A 20,048-nucleotide genomic window follows, 5' to 3' on the forward strand; every position below is an offset into this window, starting at 1 on the left:
ATGGGTGTAATTTGCCATTAGCCATTAGCCATTAGAGATGTGAGCAATGGCAACTTTCTTTACCAAAAATAACTTTTCAGTAACAAGCAACAATAAAGTCTGTTATTCTTATAGTTTTATCGTATTGGAAAGAACAACTTTGCTCATGAGGTTCATGTTCGTCATCCGAATGTGTCCCATTAGGAATTCCTAATGTAAGAAAAAAAAAGAAACCAACATTAGACTTGGTTGCTATTATTTTTTTTTATAAACTTACATTTGACCAGAACTTGAGCTTTCTTTTTTATCTTTTGTACCTTGAGCATCTAGTGTATTCCATGAAACAAAGCCAGGGAAAAAAAAAAAGTTACTTTAAGCACCGACTTTGTTTTTTGAAATTTAACATGTTTTTTTTATCAGGCACGTTTTCTCTTTCTACCTATTTTTTTGCTATTTCCAAATTTAAAAACTATAAACAACATGAACAACTTCAACGCTACCAAAATTGTTTGCACCTGTTCTGAATGCATCAAACACCCCAATGGATATAGAATGCTTGCAAAGAGAACTGTAAGAGGCCATGTACTTATCGACAGAGTTAGAAACAGAGGTTTTTTTTTTTTATTTTCCAACAGAAATACAACCGTGCTAATGTTAAAAAAAAACAGAATCAAGAAGAGCAAATGAAACTAATGACCACGAGGAGGAAACCATTGAATACTCTTCAGCAATTCCTGAACCAGAAAGTGAAGGTATATTATTAGTCAACAAAGCATTTTATATAAGAAAGTTTTTATTCATTGAATTCTATTTTGCAATCTGGTAGATGGAATGAGCATTGACGAAGAGGAAAGAATGAGTGATGAACAGCAGCTTCATCACCTTTTGCTGTTGTTCATTGTGCTTTTTCAAGCAAAGCACCTCTCGGTGAAAGCCGGTGAAGACTTGTTGGCATTTCTTTCCTTCTTTGTTCGTGCTCTTGGCCATGGCATGGAGATTCCTACAAAGATCTCCACTGCTCGTAACATGGTCAATTATTCCTCTGCCAGTAGTGGTGTCTCCCGTTTCCTTGTCTGCTCTCTTTGTAGAAGTGTTTACGACACAGGAAGTTTGCATACCCGGCAATGCCCTTTTATTAGGTTTGCGAACAATCCTCACAGACAAGAGCACCCATGCGGCAATTCACTTTTTATTGGTAGCAGCCTCAAGCCTGTCCTCGAGTTTCCGTACAACTCAATTGTCGAAACGTTGAAGAAGTTCTTTGTTCGTCCAACATTCGAAACAGAAATCGAAGAATGGAGACATCGGCATGTGGAAGAAGGCGTGTTTTACGATATTTACGATGGTAGAGTGTGGAACAGTCTTGTTGATTCGGCTGGAGAACCATTCGTAAATAGAAGTCGATCATTAATGGTTTCATTGAACGTTGATTGGTTTCAACCTAGTGATGGTATGCACTACTCTTGTGGTGGTGTATATCTCACAATCAACAACCTTCCAAGGAGTTCCAGGATGAAGGTTTCCAACATCATCCTGGTTGGTATGATTCCTGGGCCTGGCGAGCCCACGGATGACCAGCTCCAGAACTTCATGCGACCAATGATTGCAGAGCTGAATACCTTGTACGGAGGTATAATGATGCCAACGTACCAGAACAGAAACGGTGAAATGGTACGTGTTGCTTTGATGTCCGTTAACTGTGATATACCAGCAGCTCGCAAAGTAGCTGGGTTCATGGGTCAATCCGCGCACAAAGCCTGCAACAAATGTTCGACTGTGTTTTCGCGAATCAGTACTGGTGCAAATTCAACGAAGCCAGATTTTTCAGACTTTGACGATGAGCATTGGATTCTGCGAAACAATACCCAGCAGCGCCAAGAAGCATATGCTTGGCTAAATGCCACTCACATTACGCAACAACGAACCCTGCAGACGAACACAGGAAGTAAATGGAGTGAACTTCACCGACTAGAGTATTTTGATGTCGTGAGATTGACAACCGTTGATCCCATGCACAATTTATTTCTAGGTACGCCAAAAAGAATGGTTGAAGTTTGGGTAGATCACGGGCTTCTTACAACAGCTGATTTCAAAGCCATGGCTGATGAATCAGCTTCAATTGCTATCCCTTCACAGTACTGTAAAATCTCTAAAGGTATACAAGTATAAAAGAATTTGTACTATGATGAATCTGAACACTAATTTTTTGTTATAAAAAAAAAAAAAAAAAAACGAAAAAGGCAAGATTGAAAGTATCTTTGGTAATATGAAAGCTGATGAATGGAGAACGTGGTGTGTTGTGCTTTCGCCTTTTCTGCTGAAGCAAAGATTAGTTGGTGAGCATTTTGCCAATTGGATGCGCTACGTGGAAGCAGTAAGATTGGTGACTGGTCCTGTAGTTACAACAGAAGAGATACATGCTGCACATTCCTTATTCAAGACCTTTGGCAAGACTTGTACTCGACTATATGGAAAAGAATCAATAACACCAAATATGCATATGCACATGCATTTGAAAGAATGCTTTTTGGACTTTGGTCCATCCTATGCCTTTTGGCTCTATGGCTTTGAACGCTTGAATGGCGATGTCAAAAAAATCAACATCAACTACAAGACAGGCTTTGAAACCACATATGTTACTATGCTTACACAAATTATCCACACACAAGACCTTATCCATTCATTACCAACCCTCATTAACACCAACAATCAAGGCATGCTTCTACTGATCAACTTCATAAAGGAAATAGGCGAGGTTACGAATGACGAGAGTGGTTTAACGCCATTTGATTACTCTCAATTCATAGACGGACCAAGTCTATTTAACCTGACAATTACTGGTAGTGAGCCTCTGCCACCACAAGCCCTTCATTCAGAAATCAACATCAAACAACAAACTTTATGCATCGAACACTATGAAATCTTACAAAACTACTATATGAATACTTATGAAATACCTATGCCTAATACGATCAATACAAATATACAATCATTTAAAAAAATTAACTTGCTTGGACAACGTTACCAACAATCCGACAATCATTCATCATCATCATCATATATTTCAAGCCATTATGAACAACCAACTACGAATTGGCCAAATATCATTTTTTTTCTCACATTCATTCAACAATTCCATTCACTATTTTGCATTCGTCAATTGGTACAGCCATGCGACTCAACATTTTCCCACCTTCGATGGTACTGGCATCCAAGTGTGGAAGAATCAATTTGATCCAGTTTCAAGCAACAATATACTTCCAATCTACAGAATTTTCAATCCTGTTGCTGTATGCCCTTATGTTGATAATCACCTTCTTACTCTCGCTCTGCCAAGACGAATTTTTATGTAACAAATATACCAAGCCATTAAAACACTATTATTATTTTATTATATATTTTACTAAAGAACCATGCAATAGTTTTTTCTTTTTTTTTTTCTTTAAAAATTTTTATTCGATTTGTGAAGAGACAACAAAATAAGAAACAAAAAAAAAAAAGAAAGAAAATGCCTACTGCATTGGATTGGCAGCAGCAAAGGAAGAAGAAGAAGCAGAAACAGAGGTTGGAAAACCAAGACCAGGAGAAGAAAAAGCCCAGGAAGGAAAATCAGTATCATCGAGCTTGTCAGGGAACTCCACCTCAACATTTTCTATTATTCTTCTAATAGTTGGTGGAGCCCCCTTTTTCTTCATGGATTCCTTGTATTTTTTTGCAGCTCTTCGTGGAATTGCACCACCTGTAGATTAATTAAGGTATATTAGAAAATGAAATTTGTTACCAACATTTTACTTACTTCGTTGCTCCTAAATGATGGCCTTTTGACCACGAACGTACGACCGTTCGCGTCCTCTGGCCCATCTTCTTCATCTGACGTCCAGTTCAACAGTCAGAATTTTGCCAGCGAACGGGAAACGGGCGTCGAACGCTGAAGGGTTAGCCATGTAAATAGATCTCCTGTTAGAGAGTTTCTATCATAAGGTGTTAATGTAAGCATTTTCTATATTTTATAATATAATCTTCTAAATATTAAATACTCACCGTATTTACACGGCTACGACAGGTTGTTTTTGTTGAAACAACTGTCTTCCCCTTGGCCTTGCTCATCAAATAGGAATACTTGCTCCTGATAATGGTGTGTATTTGCGAAGTGGTGAGCAAATCATAACGACGATGCTTCCTGACTTGCTCACATAACAGGGCCTTGACCTTTCTGTTGTTCTTGTGGGCGAAGGTCACGTCCAAGTCAAATTCGCTTCTGCGACCAACAACGTAATCACGGTAGTATTCTGCTAAATAGCTCTACATCACAAAGAAAGGTATAAAATATAGGTATTAAATTACAATTACTAATTTGATAAATCTGTTCTAGACTTACACTACATTCTTTTTTGGCCTGGTCGACCTCAGCTTCTGAAGCTCGCTGCTGCTGTTGTTGTTGCTGTTGCTGCAGCAATTGTGTCAATTGCTGTATCTGAGCAGCCATTATATCTGGTGCGAAACCAGAGGCTGCTCGGATGGCTTCAGCACCAACAGAGCTCTCCAAGCGAGGAGTTGTAAAGCTACTGAAGCCTGCAACAGGAACAGAAGCAGAAGCAGGAGCAGGAACAAGAGCAGAAGCGGGAACAGGAGCAGAAGCAGAGGTGGGAGCGGGAGCAGGAGCAGAAACAGAAGCGGGAGCAGGAACAGGAACAACAGAAGCGGGAGCAGAAGCAGGAACAACAGTGCATGATGATCCAGCAATGCTCATAGAAATTCTTGCCCTTTTGGGAGCATTGCTGGGGACACTGATGGGGGTGGCGACGCGACGAGACATTTTTTAAAATAAACTTTAAGGAAGAAAAAACAAGAGTACAAAATAAATTGAAGATGTATACAAAAGCAAGGTAGTACTTTATTTGTTTTACAAAAAAAAAAAAAGAAAAGCAAAGAAAGGAAAAGAAAAAAGCCTTTGCAGTTAAAGATATTACATTTGAATAATAATAATAAAAAAGATTTTAAACTGTTTATGAATACCCTTTCTGAGTGTTTCAATAGTTAAACCATATTTAAAAAAAACTTGTTTTTAATCGATAGTAGGTAATCGTAACACTGGTAAAATGAGGCTATAAAAAAAGTACTTTTTTTTTCTTTTTTTTTTTTTTAAAAAAAAAACATTCTTTCTAAAAGGTAAGTTCTTAATATTATATATATTCTATTTCTGTTCTAATGGTACTTTTACTTTAGTAAAATCGTATTGCCTGCTTTTTTTTGTGGTTTAAATGGTCTTTATAAAGTCTCTTTCTAAGGACTACCTTTTCTTCTTCTTTTACTTGTTGGTATAAGCTTGGATGACGTTTTTTTTTCTTTTTCTTTTTTTCTTTTTCCTGGTTCATCTAAAGCAAGGTACTATTACTTTTACTAAATATCCTTCATAACTAATAGTTATTATAGATGCGTGCTGTTTCTTTTTTTTACTTGTTGCTTTAAACTTAGCTAGTTGTCCTGGGCTATCTAAAGCAAGGTATTATTAATTTTACTACGTATACTCAATAACTAGTAGTTATTATAGATACGTGCTACTTTTTTTACTTGTTGGTATAAGTTTAGCTAGTCTTCTGGCCTATTTAAAGAAAGGTACTATTACTTCTACTACGTATACTCAATAGCTAATAATTATTATAGATACGTGCTACTTTGCTTTGGCCTTTTACTATTTCTTTCTCGCCTTTGCTTTGGTTCTTGAGTACTGATGTCTTTTCTTCTTTTGCTTTGAGTGCCCAATTCCTTGAATCCTTGTGTCTTTGCATCCTTGAGCTTGGCTTTTTTTTTTCTTCTTCTTATGAGAACTTTTTGAGTTCCACGAGGTTAATCGATGTATTTTTAGATTAGATGATGCTATTTTGATGGCATTAGGTAAGTCAAGTAAGCTTTTAAAACGCTACGAGCAAAGAAATACTGTATATTATTATTATTTTATTTAAATAAAAAAAAAGCTATTTTTATAAAACAAATCCCTATTTTTTTGTATATATGAAGCAATATTTATTGCAATATGAATGGTCAATAAAGAAGTATATAAGCTATATGAGTGGTCTATAAAGAAGTATATAAAGCAATATGAGTGGTTTATAAAAGACCAAAAAGACAAATAAAGCATTGATTTGAAAAGTATCATTGGCTGCCGAGCACCATTAGATATCAAATGGATAATAAACAGGAGCCATAACATAACTGATGGAAGTTGCGTCTTGCGAGATCAGTTAACGAATAAATGTACTAGCAGTCTCTTGTCTCTGCTACAAATCTTGTAACATCTCTTAACCAAAAGATTAACGACGGTTTAAACGATTTGTGGCAGAGACAGGAGGCAGTGCGATCAACAATCAGTTACCCGATGTCACACGATTCTAAGCTCTTTCGCAAGGTTGATAATATATCTGTTAACAAATTTGCACGATTATTTGTAGTGTCGGCACTGCAAATAATATAGAAACTTTGACGTAGATTTTTAACAGACCTGACAATCATAGATCCGTAGATTTTATAATTTTTTTATGAGAAACCATTATATCTTGCTGTGTTACACCTTTTTTAATTTTGAAAAAAGATTTAGGTGCGAAAAAAATAAAGAAATCTAATAATATTTTTATTTTTTTTTGTAGGGTAAGTATTCATGAAGTTATTCACGTTTTAAAGAAGTATCTGTTTTTTTTACAGATGATCTTTTTTTGGAAAGCCTGTTCCTCTCTACTGTTGAAAGACCGATGTCTTCTTTTTTTTTATTTTTGAGGCAAAATGCGGAAATCAAAAGCAATTTGCGATTATTTTGTTCAGAAGAATACATATTAGGAAGGTGGTTTGTGTTTTTTAGCTTAGATCATTACAAACGTGTTACAAAACGTAATAAAATAGTTGTGTTTGGGAAAAAAAATGACCTGGTAAAAAAAGACTTCGTAAAAAAAAAAGACTTCGTAAAAAAAAAAGTAAGTTAAAAAAAAAAGACGAAGTGAAAAAAAAAAAAGAGTCTGGCAATAGAAGGTTCATTGTTCAAATGAAAACAATCATCTAACAACAAGTACACTTCATAGAAATGCAAACTACTTTTACATTATAAAAAAAGAATACGTGTATATTCTAAAAGAATAGAAAAATAAAGAAGCTCTGCTAACATTTTGTTACAAGGCAGTTATAATTAACAAATACATACAAAACGTTTTTGTTTATCAAGTAAATAGATTGTTTTATTATTTTTTATGACAAATATTGTAAAAGAATATATGTTTTTAAGCTTATACTCGCTCATTACTTACTTTATGTTTGCACATGGGTGTAATTTGCCATTAGCCATTAGCCATTAGAGATGTGAGCAATGGCAACTTTCTTTACCAAAAAGAACTTTTTAGCAACAAGCAGTAATATAAGTCTGATATTCTTATAGTTTCTTTAAGTTGGAAAGAATAACTTTGCCCATGAGTCTCATGTTCGTCATCCGAATGTGTGCCATTAGGAATTCCTAATGTAAGAAAAAAAGAAACCGACATTAGACTTCGTTATTATTTTTGTTGTTATAAACTTACATTTGACCAGAACTTGAGCTTTCTTTTTTATCTTTTGTACCTTGAGCATCTAATGATAGTCCATGAAACAAAACCAGGGAAAAAAAAAATGTTACTTTAAGCACCGATTTTGTTTTTTGAAATTTAACCTTTTTTTTATCAGACACGTTTTCTCTTTCTACCTATTTTTTTGCTATTTCTAAATTTAAAAATTATAAACAACATGAACAACTTCAACGCCATGAAAATTGCTTGCACCTGTTCTGAATGCAGCAGCCAACCCAATGGATACAGAATGCTTGCAAAGAGAACTGTTAGAACTCATGTTCTTATGGATAGATATAGAAATAGAGGTTTTTTTTATTTTTCAGTGGAAATACAAACGTGCTAATGTAAAAAAAAACAAACAAACAATAGAATCGAGAAGAGTATCTGAAGCTAACGACAACGGGGAGGAAACTGTCGAATACTCGTCAGCCATTCCTGAGCCAGTAATTGAAGGTATATTTCAAACAACAAAGTATTTAATATAAGAAAGATTTTATTTATTGAAATATATTTTGCAACTTGTTAGACGGAATGAATGTTGACGAAGAGGAGGGAATGAGTAATGAGCAGCAGCTTCGTCACCTTTTGCTGTTGTTCATTGTGCTTTTTCAAGCAAAGCACCTCTCGGTGAAAGCCGGTGAAGACTTGTTGGCCTTTCTTTCCTTTTTTGTCCGTTCTCTTGGCCATAGTATGGAGATTCCAACAAAGATCTCTACTGCCCGTACTATGGTCAATTATTCCAAGGCCACCGATGGTTTGTCCCGTTTTTTTGTTTGCTCTGCTTGTCGAAGCGTTTACACTTCTGGAAGCTTGCATTCTCGCTCCTGTGGATATGTACGCTTCCCTAACAACCCTTATCGACAAGCACAACCATGTGGAAATGCTCTTTTTGTAGGCAGCAGTTTAAAGCCAGTGCTTGAGTATCCCTACAGCTCAATTGTTGAGACTTTAAAAAAGTTCTTTATGCGACCCAGCTTTGAACAACAGATTGAGCAATGGAGAAGAAGGTCAGTTGATGAAGATGTCATGTTCGACATATATGATGGCAGAGTTTGGAATCAGCTTGTGGATTTAAATGGACAAGTCTTTACCCGCCAGCCAAGATCATTAATGGTATCATTGAATGTGGATTGGTTCCAGCCAAGTGACAATATGAAGCATTCTAGTGGTGCTATTTACCTTGCAATTAACAACTTGCCAAGAAATACGCGCATGAAGTTTTCCAACATCGTTTTGGTAGGTGTTATTCCTGGACCCCACGAACCAAATGATGATCAAATCCAGAACTTTTTAAAGCCATTGGTTGATGAATTGCTTGTATTGTACAATGGTGTTGTAATGCCCACTTACCAAAATCCTAACGGAGAAGTAGTTCGTGTGGCATTAATGTCCATCAACTGTGATATGCCTGCAGCAAGAAAAGTAGCTGGATACATGGGCGCCATGGCTACTAAAGCATGTAACAAGTGCTCAACTGCTTTTGGTCGTTTGTCAACCGGTACCAGGTCTTCAAAGCCAAACTTTTCCGATTTTGATGATGAAAACTGGGTGCAAAGAACGTGGGAGCAGCAAAGAGTTGATGCGTACGACTGGTTGACTGCTACGCACAAGGCACAACAAGAAGAAAAGCAAGCAAGTTCTGGTACAAAATGGAGTGAAGTACACCGACTTCCTTACTTTGACGTGGTGAGATATGTAACTGTCGATCCAATGCATAATTTGTTTCTTGGAACACCAAAAAAAATGATTGAAGTTTGGCAGGATTTTGGTTTGCTTGATTCTACTGATTTTTCAGCAATGGCAACAGAGTCAACTACCATAATCATTCCTCGGCAATACACTAAGCTATCTGAAGGTATGTAATACTGCTAGATTGTGCTTATATATACGCAAAATAAAACTTTATTGTATGATGGGGCAAGATACTTACTTTTTCTTTTTTAAAAAAAAATAGGAAAAATCTCTGGTGCTTTTGCTAATATGAAATCAGATGAGTGGAGAACTTGGGTTGTTGCGCTGTCACCTTTCCTTCTCAAACAAAGACTGTCAGGTGAACATTTTGTGAACTGGTTGCGGTATGTCGATGCTGTGAAGCTGGTCACTGGACCTTCCATCACAGTAGAAGACATAGATACAGCACATCTATTGATGAAAAACTTTGGCAAGACCTGTGTCGAGTTGTATGGTGAATCTATGCCCACTCCAAACATGCATATGCATCTTCATTTGAAAGAAAGCTTCCTGGACTTTGGTCCCTCATACTCTTTTTGGCTTTATGGCTTTGAACGTCTTAATGGCGATATGAAAGATATTAACATCAATTTTAAGACTGGATTTGAAACAACTTATGCTACTATGTTCATTCAAAATGTTCACACACAAGATCTAGTATATTCCTTACATTCCTTTATAAATTCAACAAACGAAGACATGCTCCTACTAACCAAATTTATAGAAGAGATAGGTGAGGTTACGAATGACGAGAGTGGTTTAAAGCCATTTGATTACTCTCGTTTCATAGACGGACCTAGCTTATTTAATTCGACAATTACTGGTAGTGAGCCTCTGCCACCTACATCCTATCCTTTAAAATTCAATAAGAAGACAGAACTTATATGTCATGAACATTATGACGCTTTAAAAAATTATTATATGAACACCTATGCACCTATGACTACAAACACATACATTGATACCACAATACACTCATTCAAAAAAATCACTTTGCTTGGGCAGCTTTACCAGCCAGCAAGTGATAATTCATTATCATCATCACCATCATCATTCATTCAGGCCATTGTCGACAATCAACTGCGCATTGGTCAAATATCATATTTTTTTACTCATTCATTTGGTAACAACACTCATTACTTTGCATTTGTCAATTGGTACAGCCATGCGACCCAACATTTTCCCACTTTTGATGGTACTGGCATCCAAGTGTGGAAGAATCAGTATAAACCAGTGTCAAGGCTTAGCATACTTCCGATTCATCGCATTTATAATCCTGTTGCTGTCAAGCCATATATCGACAATAATATTCTCACTCTCTCTCTTCCAAGAAAAATTTATATGTAACAATTATGCAAAACTATTCAATCATTTATCATTATCATTATTATTATTTTATATATTTTACTAAAGAATCATTCAATAGACTACTTTTTTTTAACAAATGTTTATTCAATTTGGTAAGAGACAACAAAACAAGAAACAAAAAAAAAAAAGCAAACACAAAAGTGGATGCCTATGGCATTGGGTTGGCAGCAGCAGAGGAGGAAGGACCAGAAACAGAAGTGGGGAAGCCAAGAGCAGGGGAAGAAAAAGCCCAGGAAGGGTAGTACTCATGATCGAGTTTATCTGGGAACTCCATCTCAACATTTTGCACTCTTCTTCTAATTGTTGGTGGAGCTCCCTTTTTCTTTAGTAATTCTTTGTACCCTTTCTGAAGCTCTTTGTGGAATTCCACTACCTGTAGGCAATTAAGGTATATTAGAAAATGAGATTTATTGATATGTCATAGTTACTCTTTCACTTCTGAATGATGGCCGTTTGACAATAAACGTACGGCCATCTTCATCTTCTGGGCCATTCTCCTCATCAGAGGTCCAATCAACCGTCAAGATCTTTTCGGCAAATGGGAACCGTGCTTGGTATGCAGCTGCGTTAGCGTTGTAAGCAACCCTCCTGTTAAGGAGTTTCTATTATAAAGTATTGATGTAAGTATTATAGGCATTTTATATTACAATTTTTAAATATCAAGTACTTACTGCATTTACGCGGCTGCGGCAGGCTGACGTTGGTGTCGTCACAGCTTTCCCATTTGCCTTATCCACCATGTAATAAAACTTGCTTCTAATCATGGTGAATACTTGCGAATCAGTCAGGCCATTGAAGCGTTGGTGCTTCCTGACTTCATCGCGCAACAGATTTTTTACTTTTCTGTTGGCCTTGTCGGTGATGGACTTGAGCGTATCAAACTTGATGCCACGGCCAACCAAGTATTCACGGTAGTGATCAGCTATGTGATCCTATAATGTAAGTAAAAAAAAAAAAGAAAAAAAAAGAAATAAAGTTATTAAATTGTATTTGCTAATTGATACTTTAATTTTAGACTTACACTACACTGCTTTTTGATCCTGTTGATCTCAGCCATATCAACATACTGCTGCCCTTGCTGTGGCTGTTGAACTGGATGCTGCTGCTGCTGCTGCTGCTGCTGCAGTTGTTGCTGTTGCCACATTTGAGCAAAAAACTGCATTTGAGCAGCCATCATCTCTGGTGTGAGACCAGAGGCTGCTCCGAAGGTCTCTGCACCAGTATGGCTGCCAAAGCTTGGAACAGGAGCAGAAACGAGGACAGGAGCGGACACGGGAACAGGAAAAGGAACAGAAGCAGAAGCAGAAGCGGAAACAGGAGCAGGAGCGGGAGCGGGAGCAGAAGAAAGAGAAGAAGAAGGAGAAGGAACAACAGTGGACGATGATCCAGCAATGCCCATGGAAACTCTTGCCCTTTTGGGGGCATTGCTGGGAACGTTGATGGGGGTGGCGACGCGTCTGGACATTTTTTTAGAATAAGTATAAAGAAGGAAAAAAAAGAAAAATGTCCTACAATGTTTTTTTTATATTCTTCTGTTTCTTTTGTACTCTCTTTTTTTTAAAAAAAAAACACTATTTGGGTTGAAGATGTTAAAGTTAACTAAAGAATAAATTTAACAATATATAAACAAGCTTTTTGAATATTCTAATAGCTGCTCTAATTTCAAAAATAGCGTTAGAACGAGCTTTCATGGTTATTAGATTTGACTGATACCGAATAGTTGTAACACTAGTAAAATGAGACTATAAAAAAAAGTATTTTTTTTTCCCTTTTTTTTTTTTTTTTTTTTAAAAAAAAACAATCTTCATAAAAGGTAAGTTCTTCATATTATATATACCATATTCCTGCTCTAACGATGCTTTTACTTTAGTAAAATCATATCGGTTGCTTTCTTGATGTTTGAAATGGTCTTTATAAAGTCTCTTTCCCAGGATTATCGTTGCTTCCTTTACTTGTTGGTATAAGCTTTACTAGTGTCTTTTTTTCTTTTTGTTTCCTGTTCCATCTAAAGCAAGGTACTATTACTTCTATTACATAACCTATATAGCTAATAATTATCATAGATACATGCTGCTTCCTTTTTTATTTGCTGGTATAAGCTTAGCTAGTCTTCTGGCCTATCTAAAGAAAGGTACTATTACTTCTACTACGTATACTCAATAGCTAATAATTATTATAGATACATGCTACTTTGCTTTGGCCTTTTACTATCTCTTTCTCGCCCTTGCTTTGGTTCTTGAGTACTGATGTCTTTTCTTCTTTTGCTTTGAGTGCCCAAGTCCTTGAATCCTTGAATCTTTGAATCCTTGTGTCTTTGCATCCTTGAGCTTGGCCTTTTTTTTTTTTTTTTCTCATGAGAACCTTTTAAGTTCCACGAGATTAATTGATGTATTTTTAGATTAGTTGATGCTTTTTTGGTGACGATAGGTAAGTCAAGTAAGCTTTTAAAACACTACAAGCAAAGAAATACTGTATATTGTTATTATTATTTCATTTAAATAAAAAAAAAAGCTATTTTTTATAAACCAAATCCCTATTTTTTTGTGTATATAAAGCAATATTTATTGCAATATGAATGGTTAATAAAGAAGTATATAAAGCAATATGAGTGGTCTATAAAGAAGTGTATAAAGTAATATGAGTGGTCAATAAAGAAGTTTATAAGGCAATATGAGTGGTTTATAAAGAACAAAAAGACAAATAAAGCATTGATTTGAAAAGTATCATTGGTCCCCAATTTTTTTCTGACGTAGAAAAGACTATGAAAAGCAGCTACCAAGATAGACGTCCTCGCACATTAAGGATTAAATCTACTTAGAACTCTGAATTATCACTCCCGTCAGTATCTGCATTAGCAGGACGTAGAATAAATAATAGAATTATAGGCCCGTAAAGTATGGCTGATATCGTCGTCGGCATAAATATGCATTCAATCACAGATTTTGATATTGCTGAACATAAAAGCATATACCTAACAATTAACGATTCGCAGAGTTTGCACAATTATTTGCAGTGCGGACGGCACGTGTTGTGCGGACCGAACATCACTAAGGCCCTGATGTCCCTGAGACCCTGTTCTCGTCGCAACCCCGCTATCGGGGACAATTAAGAAAATTCGAGAGATTTCTGGACCTCATCATGAAAACATATAAATAGTTGTATTGTTTTGTAATAAATAAGGATTCAGCTTTGTTCACAAGTTCAAGTCTATTTTACTGTTTATTCTAATTTACTATTGGTTGGTTCCATTGTTTACAACGACACTTGTGTCACGACCTTCCTAGAGGAAACCCAACCAACCAGCGGACCATCAAATCAACCAATAGAAATTGAATATAACCTTCCATTCAGGTACCGACCGAACAAACGGAAGTTCAAACCTACAGTACCAAATCGGGAAAGGAAAAAGGCGCGCCTGTACCAGCTGTACCTTAGACATAAGCAAAGAATGCAAAAATTAAAGAATGAAATATATCCCTTAGACAATATTTGAATATCCATTAGTATAAATAGCATTTACACTTTCATGAAATAAAGCATCATCTTCTTTAACCTTTAAATTATTTTATTTATTGTGTATTAAGTCAAAGTCTTGAAGAACTAGTTGACTTACCTGCTAATACTGTCTATCTCTATCTGATATTATCTGTTGGTGCTTTTCACAATTGCTGTCAGCCAACAACTATTTATGCCTTTTGGAAAACAACCACTGCCACACTGCAAATAATCGTTCCAATTGGATAAAGCATATCGCAAGGTTGAACATTTTTTGGTTAACAGATATTTATGGCTTTTGGAGAAAAGATTTAGCTTTCGCTGTATTGGTCATTTTTGAATTTTGAAAAAAGATTTAGGTACGAAAAAAATAAAGAAATCTAATAATATTTTTATTTTTTTTGTAGGGTAAGTATTCATGAAGTTATTCACGTTTTAAAGAAGTATCTGTTTTTTTTACAGATGACCTTTTTTTGGAAAGCCTGTTCCCCTCTACTGTTGAAAGACCGATGTTTTCTTTTTTTATTTTTGAGGGCAAAATGCGGAAATCAAAAGCATTTTTGGATTATTTTGTTTAGAAGAATACATATTAGGAAGGTGGTTTGTGATTTTTAGCTTAGATCATTACAAACGTGTTACAGAACGTAAAAAAATAGTCGTATTTGGGAAAAAAAATGACCTGGTAAAAAAAAAGACTAGGTAAAAAAAAAGACTTGGTAAAAAAAAAAGACTAAGTAAAAAAAAAAAAAAGAGTATAGCAATAGAAAGTTCATTGTTCAAATGAAAACAATAATCTAACAACAAATACACTTCATAGAAATGCAAATACCTTTACATTATAATAAAAGAATATGTGTATATTCTAAAAGAATAAAAAATAAAGCTCTGTTAACATTTTGTTACAAGGCAGTTATAATCAACAGATACATACAAAACTCTTTTGTTTATCAAATAAATAGATTGCTTTATTATTTTTTATGACAAATAATATAAAAGAATATATGTTTTTAAGCTTATACTCGTTCATTACTTACTTTATATTTGCACATGGGTGTAATTTGCCATTAGCCATTAGCCATTACAGATGTGGGGCAATGGCAACTTTCTTTACCAAAAATAACTTTTCAGTAACAAGCAACAATATAAGTCTGATATTCTTATAGTTTTATCGTATTGGAAAGAACAACTTTGCTCATGAGGTTCATGTTCGTTATCCGAATGTGTCCCATTAGGAATTCCTATTTCTTCATAAATGAATTTTACAATTTCTTCACCTGTTGCGTTTTTCAGTGCTCTAGCAATAGGCCAATTGGTGGTATAGTCTACAGCCATCAGAAGCCATCGGTTTCCATTCTTTGTGCTAGGCAGTTCACCTATAAAATCAAGATGCCATCTTGAGAAAGCTGGAGGTACTTCCAAAGGCTTCATAGGAGCATGGTGATTATTTTTATCAGGAGAAGCAGCCAGTTGACATTTTGGACATTTAGATATCCAAGCGTTGATGTCTTCTTGCATACGGGGCCACCAAACTCGTGTCTTCATCAAATGATATATTGTGGTCCGACCAGAGTGACCATACCCAGTATGAAAATCATTTACTAAGTCAGCTCTTCTTGAAAAGGGTATAAACTTAAGTTCGAGATGATTGTCAGTCTTTTGTATCTTTTCAATTCTATAAACCTGCTTGTCCTTAATCACGAAATGGTGTTTCAACTTGTTTAAACTATCCTTTAGCTTCTCAGGCCATTTATCTTGATCACCCAAGTAATGCAGAGGCCAATCTTGTATGGGATCTTGCTCTAATATGGGAAGTGACTTGAGCGCCGCAGTTATATGATAGACATATTTCGGTTGTATAGATTTAGGGTTAGGACTTGAGTCAGGGCCATCTCTTCTCGATAATATATGAGGAATTTGATTGTCAGAACCAGGCTTGTACAAGATTTCAGGGTCATACAGTTCAATTTCACTTAGCCATCTTACCAATCTGGGAGCCGGCTTGTTTTGAGACCGTAGGTACTTTAAGGGCAGGTGATCAGTAAATATTTGATAAGAATTACCTTCGATAAAGCACCTCCAAGTTCTCAGAGCATACAATATACTGAGTAGCTCTATCTCTTGTGCAGGGTAGTTTCTTTCCGCTTGCGACAACTTCTTTGATTCAAAAGCCACTGGTTTCCATATTCCTTCAGATTCTTCTTGCATGAGTACAGCACCAATCGCAAAATCACTTGCATCACATTCAATTCTAAATGGTTTGTTCATATCAGGAGTCATCAAGACTGGAGCACTTGAAATCATTTTCTTGATTAAATCGAAGCTCTTTTGACATTCATCATTCCATGTGATGGCACGACATTTGTGACCAGTACCTTTTGTCAAATCTGTCAAGGATGCAGCAATACTTGCAAAGCCCGGAATAAACCTTCTATAGTGTTGTGCTAATCCAATGAATTGTCTAACCTGTTGGACATTCTTTGGAACTGGCCATGACTGAATCGCTTCAACTTTTTTGTTGTCAGGTTGAATACCTTTTTCATTGATAGTAAATCCAAGGAAGGTTAGTTCTTTTCGATTAAATTTGCATTTCTTTTTGTTTATAATAAGCTTAGCTTCATCCAGTTTCTTCAATACTAAGCGTACATGCTCCTTATGTTGTTCTTCATCTCCATTTGTAAATATTAGAATATCATCAAGATAGACCATTACGAACTTATCAATGTATTCCGATAACACCGAATTCATCATCTTTTGGAATGCAGGTCCACTATTAGATAAACCAAAAGGCACCACTTTCCAACAGAATTGACCATACCGAGTACTTATTGCAGTTTTGATAGAGTCAGCTTCGGTTATTCTCTGTTGATGGAATCCGTTAGTCAAGTCCAAAGAGGTAAAATGCTTAGCATTGTGTAGTCTTTCTAAACATTCATCTATCCTTGGTAGTTGTATCTTTTGTTTTAAAGTAACTTTGTTCAGCATACGATAGTCACAACACATTCTTAAATCACCATTTGGTTTTCTAACAAAAAGTACAGGATTTGACCATTCAGAAGCACATGGTTCAATTAGTCCTTTATTTAGCAGTTCCTTCAGTTGTTTTTGCAGTTCAGAAAGTTCTAAAGGTGACATTTTGTATGGTGGTCTTGATACCGGTACAGTGTCAGGCTTTGTTACAATTATATCTTGAGTGTCCCTCATTGGAGGTAATCCTGTGATTTCGCCTTTAAACACCTCAGGGAACTCCTTGCTAAATTCTGTAGACCAAGAAGCATCAATATCATTTATATTGTTTAGATATACCATTTCATTTTCTTTAAGATGTACTTGAGCAAAATAGCATTCTTCAATTTGTTTGGTCTTGTAAAGTCTTTCTAATTGTTTGGCAGATATCAGATAGTTGATTTCATTCTGCTTCTTTATAAATGATGTTAGTTCTTTAACTGGATGTAGTACCACCATTGATGCATCAGGAAGCGCGATTGTCCATGTACTATCAAACCAATCAGGTTTTGGCTTTACTTGCTTTAACCATGAGTTCCCCAGAATGATATCAAACTTCGATTCAAAAATGAAGGCATTGAAAGTGCTAATAAAGTTCTTTTCCTCTCCCCTTATTTCCATCTTGCATGTAGCTTCACCATGAATAATCGTTTGTTCGCCATTAGCAGTCTCAACAGCTTGATTCTTGACTGGATGGTAAGATTCTACAACTTTGAGTACCTTCGGATGAATATAATTTGCACTAGCTCCACTGTCAATCAAAGCATTGAATGCATGACCATTTATGTAGATTTTGTATGTGGGCAAAGTTGAGTTTTTTGCATTGGTATTCAACAAAAAGGTACGATCTTGTGAAAAGTCAAAAGAATAAGGGGAAAGGTCAATTAAAGAATCTTTATTAACACTATCAAAAGAGCAATCACTATTTCGTTTAGGTAAAGTATCATTATTACTTGTGTGAAGCTCCATAGAATCAATATTGTTGACTAGTTAGTTCCGAAATGGCCTTGTTCGCTTGTATTGTCGGTTTTGTCTTATTCTTGACTGTTCAAATTCTTTGATATCACGTATTCTTGTTCTACAATCAGCTACCATATGTCCAGGTTTATTGCACCAATGACAAATTATAGTAGATCGTCTTGCATATCCATTGTTCTGTCTGTTTTGTTGAAAATTGTTGTTGTCTTTGTTAGAGGCTACCATTGCATTGAGTTGATGTAACAATACAGACAAATCCATAGGATCATTGACATATCTATCTTGTTGGATTTTTGCAGGTATTATCCCTATTTGTTGTGCGCTTTCAAATGCAATAGCGAATTTACTAGCTTCTTCTAGTGTTCGAGGTTCTTTAGTCAATACATGAATTCTAACATTGTCTTTCAATCCTCTAACAAATCTATCCAAGGATTCATCATCTGAAATATTTGGGAGGTCTAGTAAAATGTCTTGGAAAGCATCTACATATTCAATAACCGATGACGATTGTTTGACGTTAGCTAATCTATCTCTTGCAGATTGTTGAGAGTAGGAGGGTTTGAAAGCATATTCTATATCTAATTTAAATCTTTCCCAAGTAGTTGATTGTTCATTCTTTTCTGTTAGTCGGTTCCACCATTTTTGGGCTCTGTCTCTCATAAGGGTGACTGCGTACGGAATCCATTGATTGCTGGGTACATTGTAAAATTGCAAATATCGTTCTACTTCTTGTACCCAAATGTTGATTGTTGCAGCATTTCTATCTCCAGCATATGTCGAGGGAATTGGGATCCGGATATGGCTGTTTGTGCTCTCTGTGTTTTTTGGCATTGCTGAGCTTATTGCTGACGCGATCAGCTGTGCTAAGTTTTCCATGTTAATATTGTTGTTGTAGCTCATAGGCGATTCTTCTAAATTAATATCTTCTTCTATAATAAGTTGTCTGTTGTTATTAAGTATAAAATCTGATGCGAATTTGCTTGCTATTGTCTCAAAATATTCTGCTGTTTTTCTTCCGTAATTGATTCTTTGATCTTCAGGGTATGTTGGCACTTTTCTGTAAGCAAGGTATTTAGTTCTGAATTCCGGTGCTAGTAATCTGTAAACTCTTTCTTCTATTTCAAAAATTCTTTGTTCTTGCGATATTGTTGGCTTGCTACTTGACATAAATAAATTCTGTTGCAATTGGAATGTTTACAACAGATGCTACCAATTGTCGTGTTCTTTATAGTAATGTATGTAAAAGGAAATATAAGTATATGGTCTTAAAGATTAAGTAGTAGATAATTGTCCTTTTATTTCTAATAATTATTGGGTCTATTTATATTACTTTACAGAACTGAGGTATATACAAGTATTGTCATAATTCATGAGTCATGTTGATATTGAATATAAACAACTCTCTTGTGAGTCATAGCTTGTAACTTGTTGAACATGAACTTCATTAAAAGGAAAGCAACACAAATATCCATATATAGAATAAAAAGATATGACATATTCACGGCGTCACAACATGACAAAAAGTACTTGAAAAGCTTTCACACAAGGTGAGAAGAAACGGAATGCCTTCTGCCAGAATCGAACTGGCGACCTTCTGCTTACTAGGCAGACGCTCTGCCATCTGAGCCAAGAAGGCGAGGATGTTTTGATATGTGGCTAAATCCGTCTCTTCGTCCTGTATTTAATCACGTGTTTTGCGGCTCGGATTGTTGTTGTGCGGACCGGGTAATATTTTCTTATTGTTTGGTGCTTTTGTGGCTGTATTGGGAAATAGTGTCAAGTTACACAGATCGCCCCTTTAGCTCAGACGCGAAAGATATTAGAGTTCCCGTAAGACAAGTTAGATATGAAGATTCTATGGTGTCTAAATATATACAAGATCGAGAACTCAATTGTTCTAGAAGAACA

General features: G+C 35.8%; 6 protein-coding genes and 1 non-coding gene across 7 annotated transcripts; 2 read left to right on the forward strand and 5 right to left on the reverse strand.

Moving 5' to 3' along the window:
* Window positions 1-834: 834 nt before the first annotated feature.
* RO3G_15886 (uncharacterized protein) lies at window positions 835-3,214 on the forward strand (the record flags this gene model as incomplete). The annotated part of the gene is made up of 3 exons (XM_067670470.1): window positions 835-1,924; window positions 2,009-2,134; window positions 2,313-3,214. 3 exons carry the CDS (start codon window positions 835-837, stop codon window positions 3,212-3,214), a joined length of 2,118 nt encoding a protein of 705 aa, XP_067526571.1.
* Window positions 3,215-4,008: 794 nt separating this feature from the next.
* RO3G_15887 (uncharacterized protein) lies at window positions 4,009-4,795 on the reverse strand (the record flags this gene model as incomplete). The annotated part of the gene is made up of 2 exons (XM_067670471.1): window positions 4,009-4,281; window positions 4,358-4,795. The coding sequence occupies 2 exons, from the start codon at window positions 4,793-4,795 to the stop codon at window positions 4,009-4,011; spliced, it is 711 nt and encodes a 236-aa protein (XP_067526572.1).
* A 584-nt stretch (window positions 4,796-5,379) lies between these two features.
* RO3G_15888 (uncharacterized protein) lies at window positions 5,380-5,768 on the reverse strand (the record flags this gene model as incomplete). Its single annotated transcript, XM_067670472.1, has 4 exons — window positions 5,380-5,396; window positions 5,437-5,472; window positions 5,551-5,581; window positions 5,673-5,768. 4 exons carry the CDS (start codon window positions 5,766-5,768, stop codon window positions 5,380-5,382), a joined length of 180 nt encoding a protein of 59 aa, XP_067526573.1.
* Window positions 5,769-8,120: 2,352 nt separating this feature from the next.
* On the forward strand, window positions 8,121-10,643 carry RO3G_15889 (uncharacterized protein; the record flags this gene model as incomplete). The annotated part of the gene is made up of 2 exons (XM_067670473.1): window positions 8,121-9,420; window positions 9,520-10,643. The coding sequence occupies 2 exons, from the start codon at window positions 8,121-8,123 to the stop codon at window positions 10,641-10,643; spliced, it is 2,424 nt and encodes an 807-aa protein (XP_067526574.1).
* Window positions 10,644-11,071: 428 nt separating this feature from the next.
* Window positions 11,072-12,129, reverse strand: RO3G_15890 (uncharacterized protein; the record flags this gene model as incomplete). Its single annotated transcript, XM_067670474.1, has 3 exons — window positions 11,072-11,266; window positions 11,336-11,596; window positions 11,686-12,129. The coding sequence occupies 3 exons, from the start codon at window positions 12,127-12,129 to the stop codon at window positions 11,072-11,074; spliced, it is 900 nt and encodes a 299-aa protein (XP_067526575.1).
* A 3,137-nt stretch (window positions 12,130-15,266) lies between these two features.
* Window positions 15,267-18,131, reverse strand: RO3G_15891 (uncharacterized protein; the record flags this gene model as incomplete). Its single annotated transcript, XM_067670475.1, has 1 exon — window positions 15,267-18,131. The coding sequence occupies one exon, from the start codon at window positions 18,129-18,131 to the stop codon at window positions 15,267-15,269; it is 2,865 nt and encodes a 954-aa protein (XP_067526576.1).
* A 1,572-nt stretch (window positions 18,132-19,703) lies between these two features.
* RO3G_19203 lies at window positions 19,704-19,776 on the reverse strand. The gene has a single exon. It is a non-coding gene; the product is annotated as a tRNA-Thr (tRNA).
* Window positions 19,777-20,048: the final 272 nt, after the last annotated feature.

The sequence above is a fragment of the Rhizopus delemar genome, genomic scaffold (genome assembly GCF_000149305.1).
Source record: "Rhizopus delemar RA 99-880 supercont3.18 genomic scaffold, whole genome shotgun sequence".
In the NCBI taxonomy this organism is placed as follows: Eukaryota; Fungi; Mucoromycota; class Mucoromycetes; order Mucorales; family Rhizopodaceae; genus Rhizopus; species Rhizopus delemar.